The sequence below is a fragment of the Bactrocera oleae genome, chromosome 5 (genome assembly GCF_042242935.1).
Source record: "Bactrocera oleae isolate idBacOlea1 chromosome 5, idBacOlea1, whole genome shotgun sequence".
Taxonomy (NCBI): domain Eukaryota; kingdom Metazoa; phylum Arthropoda; class Insecta; order Diptera; family Tephritidae; genus Bactrocera; species Bactrocera oleae.
In genome coordinates this window covers 58,451,908-58,468,633 of record NC_091539.1, presented here as the reverse complement: position 1 = coordinate 58,468,633, position 16,726 = coordinate 58,451,908, and the positions used below count along the sequence as shown (strand labels likewise).

General features: G+C 33.7%; 2 protein-coding genes across 5 annotated transcripts in view; one reads left to right on the top strand and one right to left on the bottom strand.

The window, feature by feature from the left end:
* C3G (C3G guanyl-nucleotide exchange factor) overlaps positions 1 to 13,722 on the bottom strand; it is a 60,088-nt gene extending 46,366 nt beyond the window's left edge. Inside the window, exons 1-2 of one of the 4 annotated variants that reach the window (XM_070110247.1) lie at positions 8,341 to 8,570; positions 6,798 to 8,002 (exon numbers count right to left, since the gene is read on the bottom strand). In XM_070110247.1, the coding sequence (XP_069966348.1) occupies positions 6,798 to 6,957 (160 nt within the window). In that variant the 5' untranslated portion in view covers positions 6,958 to 8,002; positions 8,341 to 8,570. Of the gene's footprint in view, positions 1 to 540; positions 685 to 6,797; positions 8,571 to 13,319 lie in introns of those variants that run through there. The other 3 variants (XM_036376089.2, XM_036376087.2, XM_070110248.1) reach the window with 3 other exon arrangements.
* A 522-nt stretch (positions 13,723 to 14,244) lies between these two features.
* On the top strand, positions 14,245 to 15,957 carry MAGE. Its single transcript, XM_036376111.2, has 5 exons — positions 14,245 to 14,536; positions 14,598 to 14,766; positions 14,834 to 14,990; positions 15,051 to 15,123; positions 15,196 to 15,957. Exons 1-5 carry the CDS (start codon positions 14,366 to 14,368, stop codon positions 15,283 to 15,285), a joined length of 660 nt encoding a protein of 219 aa, XP_036232004.1. The 5' UTR covers positions 14,245 to 14,365; the 3' UTR covers positions 15,286 to 15,957.
* The last annotated feature ends 769 nt before the right edge of the window (positions 15,958 to 16,726 follow it).

The window sequence follows — 16,726 nt, the reverse complement described above, 5'->3', positions numbered from 1 at the left end:
CAGACCAGATCACTATATCATATAGCTGCCATTCAAACTGAACGATCGGAATCAAAGTCTTGTAAAAAAAATCTTTTGTATTTGTGTAGGGTATTATAAATTCGGTGCAACCAAAGTTAACGTTTTTTGTTATTTTTGATATTGATTTGGTATAAAAATTTAACCGTGAAAAGTGTGGAATCGAAAAATATTTTCACTGTTTAATCTAATTGAAACCACGATAGATCTAGATTACATAAAATTCTTTCAGAAATTATATATAGAATCAGATTTGTATATAAATATATATCTTCGGATAAATTCACTTATGAATAATTTTAGTATGAATCATAGTAATTACACTTCTCTTTCCGTTTACCACAAATACACTCCTTGCTGAATCATTTAGTAATTTCTCGGCAAAAAATTAGCATATGATTTGTCTAATTACTTAGAATATACTGAATTTCAGCAATTGGCTTTTCACTGACATTCACACCAATCAATAATTGCGTAATATAGATGTACTATGAATGTAATTCATAATTCACAGATGCATACTTTTGGTGCCAAAATCACTGGCGCGGATTCACCGACAGGTACAACACTGTGTCACTGATATTTCCAATAATTGTTTACTTTATGATACGATTTTTCTAGGCACTTTATATGCACTTTGAATGCGGTACGAGTGGGTTCGACACTTGCAACGCGTCGCAAGTCAAGACCGATGTGAAACTGAAGTGAAAAGCATTAAAAAAGCCAGAACAATACAAAAGTAAGCATATACCAAATAAAACGCCTACAAAAGTCAAAATCGCCAGCGACAACGTCGTCATCAACCACATGTGTGTATGTATGTACGTGTCCATATAAATCATACGTTTATATGTAAGTCTATATGTAAATTCACACTTGGGTACGATATGACGACTGTATGTTTCGCACACGTTCTGAAGTTCTTTTTTTAATTTTTGAGCATTAAGCTCGGCTTAAAATGAGTTAACTTTAAAGTATGTTTATAGCTGTTGACGTTGTGGGCAGTGAAGCTTGTAATCGTATACATACATATTAGAGTATGTGTAGTTGGCTGTTGGGCTGGGTGGTAGCTTTGTAAGAATATATTTACATACATATATATATATGTATGTATTGGAATAGAATTTCATATTGTCACTTATTTCACATTAATACAGAGTAAGAAGTTTCGAGTTTCGCCCTCTTTGTTCTTTAGAACTCGAAAACCAAAAAGCGTAACTATAATTTTAGAGAGAACAAACTGAGCGGTCGGATATATATACATATATTTCATTATTTTCGCTAATCAGCAGAGCTGAACGTAGTGTAATTTTATTCTTCAATAATATTTATGAGCGTAGGTTCATATCTAATAAATGTTGTCTCTTAAGTTAAGTGTATAGTAGTAAACAGGCTGAAATTTATATGAAAAGACATTAGATGGAATTCCAAACCTTCAAAACATAGATCCATAAAACTGTTCGTAATCAACAAATTGCTTATGCTGAACAAAATTTGGACTGATTCGCTCGTAAATACACTTCGTAAAAACCAACGTGACAATTGACAGAATATGCGTCGTTAATATTTCCGAGTCTAATTGTTAGTTATGCAAAAAGATTAACGGTGACTATATTTTAAAATGCGCAAAAAACGATTTTCGTAGACTATTTTGAAAAGCAAGAAAACATCAACTAGAACTTTTAATACTTTTGAAGGATGAAATCGCGGACTACGACTATATTTCAAGAATAATTTCCTTTTTAGATATTTTCTAAATCTGACACGAAAAACATTGTTTTGTTCTCAGACTCGCTCAATTGCTCGTTGGAAATAAATTGATCAACTTAGAACTTGGAAAAAAGCTATAATTATATTTCTAGGGTAAAAAACAATGAGTTCTATCTAAAGTAAATATAGTATATCACTTTATAGTATTATTTCACAGCTTTGAAGAGACGCTCCCAATTGAATATTGCAAGAATTCGAAAAATTCGAGCGACGGAAATTGTCGCGGTCCAAAGGTTAAGTGCTCACTGCATCTGCCCTCACAGCCACCCATAAATAGCATACACTGTCTGTCTTCTCTCTCGATCTCGCGAAAATATCTCGAGTACACGCAAGTTATTTCATTGCATTTTTCTGCGCTTTAGACAAGTTTTTTTAGCGAAATTAATTGCGCACACGTTCCATGACATTTATTTATAAGTGCTAATAAACACTGCCATAAATTTTTGTAGAATTCATTAAGGTGATCCTTGCGACGACGAAAATAAAGAATAGTAAACAATTCTTCATCGTTGCAATCGGTTTTGAAAGTGACCCGGACTGCTCCATATACACTGCGCGCGCAAACCGCATCGATAAATTTCTTTTCCTAGATTGGTACAACTTTTTGTTTGAAATTTTGTGTTTCCAATGGAATTACGGCTACAGAATCGTTGAAAATATTGCAAAAGTGTTGTTGAGGAGTCTACTTTATCATGAACACAAGTATTTGAGTGACACAAAGGTTTTAAAGTCTAGTAGAAGTAGTCCATTCACCTGTGTTAATGACAGTTAGATGGCATGAAAAAAGAGAAGAAACAGTGCTTGAAAATCGTGTTGGTATCAGAAAGATAGTTGAGTAAAATATATTTATTTTTTATTCAGTCCGCGTAAAATTTGATCAGATGATAACTAAAAAAGCTGAGATAATTTTATATTTAAAAAAAAATCCGGATTGGCACAACAGTTCATTCTTAGAAAATGCAGAGGAAGCCATATTAATTTCCGTCATTATCTTATTTTTAAACTGGAGAAATAAAAGTTTCTAAACAAAAATACGAACATCACCTAAATACTCGTATATATTAAAATTCTTAATTTAGGATCACCATAATAGTGTCATATCCATTTGTATGTATAACAACGTCGACATCTCTCAACAATGAGCCTAATTATGTCATGCTCAACTGACTACATGTTCGCAATAAGTTGACAACAGGAACAACAGAATGTGTTGAATACACAACTGACACTACTGTTACTTCTTTACAATACTTTCATTAATATTTTGACAATCTTGTGTTCGTAAGATGATTTTTTGTGGCGCCCGCGTAATCAAGATTATGTTCGCTGCTAAATTGTGTTCGCGCGAGTACGCCAAATCTATGCGAGCCCTGCAAGAAAAGCTGTCAACTTAGTTATGATCATTCTCGAGAGAAAAATTTAGTGTTTACGAGTTAAAAAATCCGATTCATTTCGCTTTTTAAAGCTATGTTACACATGCAGTGAGCTTTGAATTTGAATTATATACAGATTTAATTCTCTCCTACGTATTCTCACTGGGTGGATCCCTTTTGAACAAACGTGAATTTCATTTCAATGCGAACGAGTTATCATATAAAACGAAATGTATGAACTGGTTGCTGTGAAAACGAATAACGAGCTAAAATTAACATTTTGTAGTTTGCGCACTTAGAACCGCAAAGTTATTTATATACTACATAGAAATACACGTACGTACATACAGATATATCCCTATAATCATTAAGACATGCCTAGAAACATTGATGACTAATGACAGAAGTATTCGTTTTGGTATATTCGCCATTAGTTGAATCCTTTGTTTTGCAAATGGGAGGCAAGATCACTTTTTGTTTTGCTACTTTTCGAATCGTTTCAAATTATTATGATTATTCATTATACTCTCACAACATGGTGCATAGAGTAAAATAGTTTTGTTCACCTAACGGTTACTTGTAACACCTAAAATTAATCGAGATAGATATAGTTATGTATATCCAAATAATCAGGATGATTTCATCCGTGGTTTAAAAATATAGAGATTTTTAAAATTTAATTTAAACTAATTTTGATTGACCTTTCTAAAGGCTGTGGACTGCGCTAATGGTAAACTAAAAGGTCATTGACCTCATCACGGATCTAAACTAGGGAGTCATTGACCTGGGAAAGGGTTGTGGACCTTGCTTAAAATAAACAAAAGAGTAATTGATCTCATGAACGGTTGTAGACATCGCTTCAGATCAATGAGCTGAGGTAGGCTTGAAAGATCATTGACCGCGGGGAGACTTGTATACCCCACTAAATTTTATTGACCTCATAATAAACAAAACATCTAAAATTGACAAAATGGATTGCACATTTCATGACCTTAGACACCAAATATGAGGGTGCAAATGCCTATGGATGACTTAACAGTGAAAAGATCAGTCAGATTGTAAGATTACTTATTTAATTAAAAGTGCATTCTTTTCTCATTATGATATGGATACGGTCAATCTGGCAGATATATTAATGAAATACCGAGAGCATATTTTCCTGATAATACTGTGACCATGTGCGAATGCATTAAATCGGGTCACACTACATATAATGGCTTTCATTATTCTAGTGAATTTTACGTCTTTATGTTGATAAAGTCGCGTTGAAAAATGTGCTCGAGCATATTTCAGATTAATATATAGAGTAATTGCAATCGGTCTAAACCTGCGCCTGGTTCAAATACAGCGTTTTTCGACTTTCCTTTGAACTTACTACAATGTTTTGCTCACACCTGAAAGTATTTACCCGCGTTTGAACCTCACAAATTGCGAGAGTATAAGATATGAGGTTACATCCGAACTTAGCCATTCCTTACTTGTTTTTTTTTTTACTTTCTTTGTGCCAAATATAAATAGCCATTCACCTTTTCTTTTCACGTATTAATTAGAAGAGCCAATTGATGCCTCAGACACAGAGTTTGTTTTGTTTTGTAAGAGAATTAGAATGTACACAGTTAGTGAGTCGAAGCTGATCAATTAAGGTCGATATTGTTGTTTAGGTGCAACAATTTTAGGAATTTAAACTAACATAAATTTTCTTAATCTGTTATAAAACTTTATTGAAATGCCACAATGGAATATTAAATATATAGGTCAAATTTTTTGGACTTCGATTCGCATCTTTCTATTCACTAATAGTTTTTGAATTTTGATCTCTTGGCAAAAAATTTGCATGTGAAAGGTCTGGTAAAGTTATTTTTAGGCATGAAAATATATGAATACTTCATTAAAAAGATATAACCTCTTTCTTTTATATTTGATTTGGTTATGTGAGTTGTTTGATCGACTCGCCACTCTCCAAAATCTATCGAGGTAAATTATATATATTATTATAGGTAGTATTTGAAGAATATCTAGACTTGTTGAAAATACAGATCTTATATATGTACAATATATATTTTTACTTATGCTCTAAACTAAATTTGAGTAAGTATAGACTCATTAAAGCGAAAAGTGAGTAGGTCGCTGATTCAAAATTTGTCTTCTTTGAAACCTAAAAATTATATCAAAACCAATGTGCTTATTTCTAACATCACAATTCTTTAAAAATGAGGTGTTCTATATTTTCGCAAAAATCTGGCCCTATTTGCGAAAGGTTTTTAATCGTAATGCGAATATTTTATAGGAAAATGTGTAAGCCTACCAGTTTGTATAAAAAGTAAAGTTTTTTGAAAATATATTTCAAAAGATAATTTATTTTAGTTAAACTAGGAGCGAAGTACAACTTTGCTCTTGATTAGATACTACTAAAGCGGAATGGTAGGAAGTTTTTTGGAGCTGGAAACTTTTTCGAGATAGTTCGAGAAGAAATCGAAACGATTTCGGTCTGAGATAATATGGAGAAATTGTGGTAGGTAGATTGATATGTAGGTTGAGATAAAAGCTAAATACGTGCGCGATGTAATTTTCTAAGAGATGGTTTTAGAGGCAGTTTTAAAATCATCTTAATCTTAATGACTTTCAATTTATGGGTACGTCTTTTTTTATTTTTTTTTTTGAAGAGTGTGCAAGGTATTGCGCATTAGCAAATGTTGGTGAAAACTTGACCGCTCGAGTGTACGTTCCGAAGAACATATGAGTTCGAGATAAATGGAATGACATTTTTATTCCATTATACTCGTATTTATAAGCGGCAATGAATTGTTTTATTAATAACACTGCTCAACAAGTTGGATCATTTCAGATATCTTTACAACATCAAGTTTGTCGAGTTGCCGCTTATCAGCAATGACGATAGCAAAAGCAAATATACTCCAAATAAATTTAAATATTCTCATATATATTTTATATATACAAATATATGTTTGCGCGTAAACCCAGTTGCGGTTAGGTCGTAGGGTTGATCCTAAGCGATGTATCTCACTTGGACAGCTGCGTACGTTGGTGCTTTGTGTTACCCATTAACTCCTAAAAATAAGTCACCAGATCCTCATAGAAGGGCAAAGCGTTTTACGCTAACCACAAATTTGATAAAGCGATTAATATCACTTCCAGCCACTTCGTTAGGTTTGCCGAAGGCGTGTCTACCAAGACATTTCAATCTCAGTCTTGCAAAAGCCGGGCAATAGAGGAGAATATGACAAGATGATTTCCATTCGTTACTCTCAATACAGCTTTGGCAAAAAGCGTCCGACAAAATTTTTTGCCACACCGAGTGGGAACCTATTGGGCAGTGTCCAGTCAGAACCCACACCATAACGGCGATATTGACTTTGCTAAGTACCAGTAGTTCGGAAGAGCTCTTACGGTCCACTCTGGGCCAGAAGGATCTCGCAGTCGCACAAGTTCTGATTGTTGACTAGCGCTTCCTGAGCCCACTAGAGATCTAAAGATGCAACGCCAAAACAATTCTAATACGGCAGAAACTTGATGCAATTCCTAAAGAGCTAACAAAGAACCAATTCTGGACTACTTTTCAATTAGTATCAGAAAAGACAAGTTACTATGATATGACACATTCTAGTATATACGCACCTCTATTGTACGACACACCCGCGCCATCGGTATCATCAAAGGCAGGATTTGCACAGCAATGGTTATCTCCGACAGCGGCGTCAGCACTTGCGGCACGTGAAAATGGACGCGGTTTGCGATTTTTGACGCGTAAGCGTAACTCGGTGCTTAAAATACGCATCGCTGCGTAAATATAATGTAAAACTTGCACCCACACACACACACAAACGTTAAACAATTAAATGGAGCTCACAATGAGAATAGCTACATTTGCTTTGTTAGCGCACTTAATGAATTTTTCGGTTATATACACAGCACATTTAAATTAATTTTCTTTTCAAAATACTCACACAATTTCTATTTCAATTATTTCACACTTAAAATTTATTTTTTTATTTTTCAACTTGCACATGTCAACATGCAGCTTGCAACAAAAATGAAAGTGCAGTCAAATTTAGACATAAAATCGGCCTACACTGCCAGCACACTACACTTTCAACACTAGAACCACCACCAACCAAATCTTAATTACGTTCTGGTTAAGGCTGGTCGGCACAAGCGGCAACTGATGCGCAGCTGCCTGAAGGGTTGGTTGGTTGGTTGCTTGTAAATGACGACAGCGCTATTGGAATGTTCATATGCCAAAAATACCGAAACTGACAGTGAGCACTGACGGACAGACAGTAGTTGTGCTCACAGCAACCGTTGCTATTAAAGTTGAATGCCAACTGCTGTAACAATTGGCATCAGCAGTCAATCGCCGCTAACGCTGTCGCTGTTACAGCCACTACTGCCGCTGCCACTAATGCTGCTGCTGCTGCTATTTTGTTTTTGCTGCTGTGGCTTTAGTAACTGAGCTCGATGAAAGCATGTACATATACAATTTATTGTAAAATATCGTGTGTATATTATTGTTAATTGTTCAACTCAGTTCGGCAGTCATTTACTTCACCATTTGTCCATTCATATCATTGAATAAAAAACTACATTCGAACGCAACAAAACGAAAATTCAAGAAAAAACACTAAATTTGTTGGTCGAATGAACAGAAAGTGAGTTGTGGCGCGTCGAATTGAGGCTTTGGCGAGTTGTGTGTTGCTGATTTGAGTTCATTTACAAATATTCAATAGTGTTTTGCTTTTCTATTAGTTTCTACTAGCATTTATTGAACTTATTGCGCTTGCTTTTGTTGTTGTTGCTGTCACTGGTCTATGGCAAGTATTGCGCTATTACGAAAAAAGCATATTATTACACAGGCAGAGACTATGTAAAAGCTTTTGCTTGTATGTATGTACTTGTATGTAAATGCTAGGTATATACTTGTTATGTGTATATATATATGTACATACTTGTAAATACATAAATACTAAGTAATATATAGAAAAGTATAGCGAACTCGTTGCTTTTCTATAACTTCAATATTTAGTTTGCAATTTTATAGCTATTTTCGCTGTAAGTCACAGCACCACATGAGCTCAACACCACCACCTCAACTACCACATTTTGTATATAGACATTTTCTTAGCGTGTATTTCTTTCCGCACGGTTCAACGCATTGTCTCACCGCAATTTCAATTTCATCGATCTATTTTCGATTTGTATTTTATTATTTCACTTTTCTTTGTTATTGTATTATTTATTGAAAATTTTTCGTTTTTTTTTTTTTTGTTTTTTACGTGGAAATCTTTCAGTGATCGCGTTTTGCGGTTATGTGTACAATAAGTTTTTCCCGCAGCGTTTTTAGTTACTTGTGCTCGTACTAGAGTCAGTTAGCTGCTCACAACACAATCGACTACTAAATGCTCTTTGCTTTTGCTATCGCCAATGTTGGTCGTGCTAAAAGCTAGCAAATCGTGTCTTATCAAATGCGAAATAATAAATTTAAATGCACACATACATAGTTAGAAGTTTTATTCACATGTGATATGTATATGTGTATTTGTATATTGATCAGGCGCACACATTGGGGTGGGGTGGTACAAATGTACATTTGTTAGCTAAGGCAGAAGACAATAGGCGTATTTGTTGCAGTGACTTGACTATAGCACTGTCGACGACTTTGAAAGGCGTGCGGAGATAATGTCAATTGAATAAAAAGATATAAGGTGGCCATAGCAAATGTTGGATATATCTTGTCAACAAACAGATGGTATTAAGTAACTTAATACTCAAGTAGAAAGAAGGAACTGGAAATGAATGAAAACGTTCACTTTAGCTAGTTGTTAAAGCTAAAGTTCGAGGGTTCAGTTAGAGAAAGGAAATCACAATTCTGGCACAGGGCTAGATAAACTAAATTTATTAAGAGACTATAAGCAAGTAATCCAACTTTTATTAGGTTGAGGTCTTCTAATAATTAAAAAAAAATACATAATACGTTTACGAATAACAACCAAACTAAAATTTTCAATAATTTTCATATTAAAACTTTCGAGGTTTTCAGAACCAACTCAAGCAAATAAAAAATAAATAGGAGATTGGTCTGACAGTGTTTTAAAAAATATTCTAATGGACTGTAGTTACAGGTTTCGCTCGCGAGCTCTATGCGTAAGCAAAGCTGAATCATTAATGTACTTTAATTGAAAATTAAGAAAATTGATTGAAAAATATTGTTTTTAATACTATCTTTCATGTCTTCGATCCCAAATGACATTAAGAGACTTTTTAGCCATTTTAGCGGAACTATTTTCAGAGGACTCCCATAAATCTGTGCATCTACTATTGTCGAAGGGCAAAGGTAGATTGGAAATAAAATTTTTTTAAGATTTTTATGATATATTATTACTTCAAAATGGGTTTGATATTTACACAGAATTCAAAATAACTTTGAAGGAAAAATAAGATCGTAAGCCACAAAAAATAGGCAATTCTGAACTGGAAATTGTAAATCGAATTTAAAGTAATTAAAACTACTTTTTATTTATTTAAACGACTATATAATTAATATTAAAAATTTAATAAATACATATATGTAATATATATATTGTTAGAATTCTTACAACTGGTCACATTAGAACATTTATATGTTTGTATCTATGCCAACAAAATCATGCTATTTGAGAGTCATGTGCGTATTTTACCGAATTCCCGCCAAACCACCCACCCAAACCTCAATCTAGGAACGAATAATACTGCAGCACACACACATACGTAAATGCATGTACAGTGATTTTCAAAAAAATAGCAGTGTGAAAGTTATACAAATTGGAGTTAAAAATAAGACAATAAATGAAATGAATTATCTGACGTGGTACCTAAATGGTGTCGAAAGTAAGTTGAATGAATAATAACATAAACGACTTAAATGTTAACTTAGGTTCTGTTTTTAATTAATTTTTACATGCGATATTTTTTTGTGAAGAATGTGACTATCTTTTTTGTTTTTATCTACCAGCTGATCAAATTTGACTCGGACTGGTATATTTAAACTGCGAATGCAAACCCAATCGATAAAATATATGTTTTTATATTTTGTTGTGGAGTTTGATCTCCATATATCAATTTGTGAGTGTTTGTTGTTGTTTGTTCATGACACGAAAGGTTTGTCTGACGATTATGACCATAGAACAACGAGTTTGCTTGAAAGTTTTAATTTTCAATGGAGTCACGGCTACTGAATCGTTGAAAATGTTGTTGAACTCAAATTTATCACGAGCTCATGTGTTTGAGTGGCACAAAGCATTCAGTGAATGTCGTGAAGTCATCAAAAATTTGTCTCAGTCGTGTCGTCCATCCACCTTTGTTAATAACTATTATATCCAAAAAGTTAAAGAAACAGTGCTTGAAAATAGCCGTGTTTGCATCAAAGAGATAGCAGAGCATCTTAACATCTCTTATGGTTAGACTCAACACATTTTCGTTAATGGTTTGGGTATGTATAATGTTAATGCTATGCTAGTAGCAAAAGACCGGAATCTTATGCAAAAAAGACGTCGAGTAGAGATCGTAAAAGAGATGCTTGACAACGTAGCTGAGTCAAAAATCAAAGTGATTCTCGTCGTTTTCTTTGATTAATGTGGTGTGATTCACTATGCATTCGTTTTACAGCGTCAAACGGTCAATAAGGGATACTACATGCTTTGCCGGTTTGAGACATCTACGCAATTTATTGTAAACTATCGGTTTTGTGAGCAGAATTCATGAATTTTTCCCCATGATAGTGCGCCGTCAAATTCTACCATGATTCTGACTGAGGTTTTTGATCAGACACGAAACGATAGTCATCGCTCAGCTACCGTATTCGCCAGATTTGGTTCCCTATGAGTTTTTTCTGTTTTCGAAACTGAAATATCCGCTACGGGGAACGGACCAAGAGTCCGTTGGAGTCATTCACTGAAGGCCGTTCCCGCCGAAACTTATAATAGATGTATGAAAGTTTGGATTAAGCGTTGACATGATTGTATCGACTAAAAAGGAGCCGATTTCGAAGGCGATTAGTCCGGGTTATATTTGATCACATTTGTATTAAAAAGTATACACATTTGTATAGGTATGAGCAGTACTATTAGAGTTATTTAAAGTTTATCCAATTTCAAGAGAGCGCTGCTACTGTTTGGAACACCACTGTACATATGTGTATATGTATGTGGTGAGAGTGAGCGCGAACGTAAACATGAAAATTTGAGCTTTTAACCATTAAATCACAGCCGAGAGCCACAAAACAACGCTCACATTCACTCATTCAATAACGTTTCTCATTTTCGTCATTGTAGGTAAACATAGCCGGCAGGTAAATGCTTTATAATTGTTTACAAGCGGTTTTGAATATTTTATTTTGTTAAATGATCTTACAATATTTTACTCTGTTTACTTAACATTAATTACTATCATTTGTATTTTATACTAAAAAATTTTGCATATTACATTATTATTTATTTGAGCGTTTGTCTTGTTCTGTTTCCTGCTAAACGAAGTTCAAATCTTTTTCTTAGGTTAGTAATGATTTTAGTGGAGATTCTGATTCTTGCGAAGCTTCAACATCCTTTTTATAACATAAAAGTGTACAAAAAGATGTTTATTTGTGAAGATATCTTGTGAAATAAAATTTTTTCCATTCAAGGACTTGATTTTGAGATTGTAGCGCTGCCTTGTATCCTAATTATGCCAAATTTTGTAACGATATGTCGTCAAATAAAAATGTTTTCCATGAACACTTAATAGAGCTGATGATCAAAACCTTAACTTGTTTCAAAAATGTTTTTTTTTTTGTTATTTGTAGGGAATACTATTAAGATGACAGTCCGTCGTTTTTTGGCTATGTACACTCTATTGTCCTTCAATTATATATAAACAAGGCACTTAATATTACAAAACATGTTACGAATTTAAGAAGATTTAATAATGTGCGAAATACACACGTGAGTGAATTCCAAAAATTAGTAACTAGACATCTACAAAATGATGGTATACAGCATATAAAGCCAGTGTTTTGAAGGATTTTAACTCTTATATCGATGCCTAAGTACCTACTAACAAATAATCGGTTTGGTTATTCTAAAACCTATTAAGAGCAAATCCAACTATTCAGAGCGCGAAAAACCACGAGCAAACTTTATTTCAGACAATTACATGTGGAAATGAAACACTGTGCTCGTCGTAAAACCGGAGCACTGCAACTTTTACTTCCACTTAGTGCTATGCTCCAGCACACTGCATAACGGTCACACGGGGCATGAGCAACGATGCGTTCAGAGGAAGTGCGCTGCAACAGCGTCTACTGACTCCTCTGCTTACTTACTCCGTGATCTATGGTTAAACAAAACTGCAATGGCATCGTTAAGACAACTTTGCACACCAAAATGAATACATACAACAATATGTAGATTGTGTTGTTGTTGACAAGGAATGCAATACCACAGAGGAATTGGGGTAGAGTGAGGCGCCTGTTTGCCGATGATGGCGTACAAAGTTGCAGCCAAGACGAACGTGTATGCCTGTATGTATGAATAAATAATGTGTGCTTCTCTTTGCGTATGCGGGCGGATGCTCGAAGCAAAATGCTATACTGTCTGCAGCTAACTTGTACTGCACGCGAATGGAGCAACAATCACAGCATTTCGTTAGAGTGTATACACACAATCATTTTACACCTCCCGAATGTTAAAAATAAACTTGTTGATAAAAATACATACGAGAAAGGAGATCCAATGGGAACAAATTCCATATGCGTAAAACGTGCAGATTTCGATGCTACAGATTTTTTAAGGTATGTTAGCCACATTTGTAATGCTAGTTAAAATATTTTATGATGATTCATGCTCTCTGTAGGGCGCTGTTTTATAGTAGCGGGTTTGTGGTTGCCCATAACTGTGGCACGCATTTTTGGAAAAGCTGGTAATAGCCATGATGCATGTCGAATATTATTTTGTATATGAGCAACTGTCAATTGTCTTGATAGTTAGAACTTCACTGCAGCAGACACTTTTCCAAAAATTCTTGGATTCAAGCACATGATTAAACAAACTATGGTTCGGTACAGCTCTCCACGAATCCTTACTCAAAATCAGCCACTAAATATTTCTCGTATGGAAATGTAGGTTTACTTACCGACTTTTTGCAGGGCATTCATGTTCATTTTCCTTTCCAATCCACTTTGCTGCAGGAGCTTTGCTGACTTTTGCGGAAACTGCTACACGCCTGCTGGGCTATTTTACTCGTGTTTTTGTATCACTAAATTCCTTCTGATTACAATTTACATATTCACTTTGATATATCGTACATATGTATGTATAAAATTGCATTTACATATTTTCTATTACTTTTCACTTTTTTGTATCAAGAGCACATTTCGATTCGCACATGCTTATATTTTATTTTTTCCAATTCACTTAAGCGTATTTTTTCACTATAAATTCAATTTGACTTTTTAGCATTTCTTCATTTTAGAGCACTTTTCAGAACGACATATACTTCGCGCTGTCTACACTTCTGCTTCTGTCGCTGTCGCTGCTACTATGTACGCGAGGATGAATGGTACAAAACGAATGTATGTGTGTTGAATTTTTTGCTCCCTTCTGTTGTGAGAGCACCGGTTACTCTCTTTATATTTCATTTTTGATTATACATTTTCGCCACTAGATGTCCGTCGGTGTTGTCTGACATTTTTCTTTACACAATTCGTAAACAAAATAGTGGGTTGATAAAATACACACTTTGTGAGCTAACTGAAAAATACTTAAAATCAAGTTACATGATTTAATGTAAAGAATTAGATAAGTTTTAAGATAAAAAAACATTGATTATAATAATATAGTATAGAGTTAGCCACTAAAAATGTATGGATTTCTCTAATTGGTAAGTTAGTGATGTGAATGACATATGATGATATTCACTATCAATTCGTAATTTCTTAAAATTTTGATATTTCGTTTCTCCAAAGCTAATTTATAAGGATATCTTTATTGCTTAAAATAAATTACTTAAGTAACTTTCGTTTATTTCAATAAACTTTCAGTGTGTAGTATATTCGATTAATTTTATGTGCTTCTTAGACATTTGTATATCGATACACATACAAGTGTCATCGGCAAGAATTTGTAATAGTAAATTCAATTGGCGCTTTTTAATCTTCCAAATATTAATCTTATTAAAAAATGGATGACGAGGAGAAGCTTGCTCAATGTCGAAATGCCATCTTGGTATTTGTAATCAATAATATAGAAAATAAATTACCTATAAAGGAAGAAGAAATGCGGGAAATACTTGACAAAGATAAAGCACTGTTCAAGGGATGTTTACCTAGTGTAATTCAAACTTTGAAAAAGGTAATTAAATGTTTTAACTTTGTAAATTTCTAAATGTAAAGCTTTTATATTTAATTGGCAGGTTTATGGAATAATTTTGCAGCGGGTACCTGACACTAGGAAATATATTTGCTATTCAGAGTTAAGTGCATCCTCCACAGCAGAATATGATTTGGAACAGATTCGTAATTTAACATTGTTATTTATCATACTGTCTTATTTGTTAATGAAAGATTGCCGCGTGGATGAAGGTATTTCGTTTATACTTACATATATACAATCTCCCAAATAAAATTAAATTACGCTTCCTATTTACAGAGCAATTGTTTAATTTCCTTAAAGGTCTACGGATAGATATCGACGAGGAGGATACATACTTTCAGGGAAATCTGAAAAAGCTTATTTGTGAAACATTTGTAAAACAATTATATTTGAAGCGAGAAAAGTCCGATTCTGAAACCGACATGGAAACAAGGTATGTACATACATAATTTTGAAATGCCTAATTATTATAATTAATTTTTAATATTTTTAGGTATTTGTTCTCGTGGGGTTATCGCGCTACTATGGAATTTCCACCGAAAGAAGTTTTAAGACAAACTGCAGAGGTACATTGTTTTATTAGCTTTTGGTGTGAGATATTTGTAATAAATATTTCTCCTTTTTATGCTTAATTTCAGATTCTTGGCAAGGAAGCCAGGGATTTCGTCGCTATATATAACAAATATTGTTCAAATGATAATAACGAAGAACCAATGGCTGTGGACTAAATTTATTATTCAAAATAATTTCAGTACCCATTAACCTTTTTTTTTACTAATCGTGTAGGTATGTGAACATTTCTAACGTAGTTCTTGCTTTTTTATATTTCTAAAATTACAATTTAACTTATTCTACATTATTTTATAAGTTTATGCTTGTATATATTGTATAGTGTTGTAATAATATAAAAAACTAGATTATTATAAATACTAATGATTCGTCACAAGTATTCAAGTGTACCAGTCTGGCTGTTTTAAAAATATGCATATTTGTATGTTTTTGTATATGTAAACTCGTTTAACTACTTTATTGAGTCCCCCGTCGGAAAACCTAAGAGTTTCGAATGAAACATGGTTACGTTATTCGTGGAATGTTGGAGGATTTTAAACTTAAAAAACTTAATCATTATAGTCAAGAGATTTCAAAATAACTGTTTTTCATTAATTAGATCACTAAATGAATGTTTGAGTGAGCTGTTTCTGTCTTATTAACTGTCAAGTCTTGCTATCCCTATATTCATGTATTCCCGAATAATCTAAAAAAATATGTTTGACTGAAAGCCTATGAATGAAGGGATTTATACATTATTGATTTTCAAAATCGTACAAAACAAATTTGTTTCACCCAAAATTAACAACAAAGTAAATTTAATACAGATCTGATGAGAGCATAAAACACTACGTCGTATTTGACTTATTTTTCAAAAACATTAAAGTAGTAAGTGGGAAGATTGATAATAAAATATATAAATTATTAGAAGCATTCCTGTAGAAGGAGGCCCTCTCCTTTTTACCCTTGGGCCCGGTTTTTCTTTCGGCGGCCCTGATGACAGCTATATGATATAGAGATGCAATCTAAAAATTTATTTGAATATTGTCCCGTCCGATATCCGATATCGACCAATGAGCAGCTTCTTTAGGAGAAAAGGACGCGTGCAAAATTTTAGAGCGTTCTCTTTTTATGATTTTTTGGTCGAGATTCGAGTATATATACCGGAGAAGTCTAATGACCGTATGATGGAAGTTAAAAGTCTTTCAAGCTGTAAGTTGTCTCACTCCGAATTGTGATAAACATGGGAGTTGAGAGAAGTCACATTGTGATCTTTCTTTTCCACATTGGTTTAGTAACTTGTGCCACCGTAACTTGCACAGTACCATTATAGGGCTTATTTATATGTCTTCAGATAATCCATTGTGGAAATCAAATTCTACCTTGTAAAAAAAAAGATCAATCTATGGAAAGCCTCCGAGGCTTTACTTCACTGTTTTGTTTGCTTTTTATATTTCTTGAATAAACACAGCAAGTTTCACCTTACTTGCTAATTCAACATCCATGTATGACGCTTGATTAATGAAAGAACATTATCGATCAGTAATTCGATTCTCATACATACATTGAAGGCAAATCGCGCAGTAAAATCATAGATCGCTTGAATACAGTATACGGTGA

What these genes read in the sequence shown, in the direction of transcription:
- MAGE (XM_036376111.2), top strand. Translation starts at nt 14,366, where the DNA reads ATGGATGACGAGGAGAAGCTTGCTCAATGTCGAAATGCCATCTTGGTA. An exon ending in TAATTCAAACTTTGAAAAAG is followed by an intron (nt 14,537 to 14,597) that starts GTAATTAAATGT and finishes TTTAATTGGCAG; the next exon opens with GTTTATGGAATAATTTTGCA. An exon ending in AGATTGCCGCGTGGATGAAG is followed by an intron (nt 14,767 to 14,833) that starts GTATTTCGTTTA and finishes TCCTATTTACAG; the next exon opens with AGCAATTGTTTAATTTCCTT.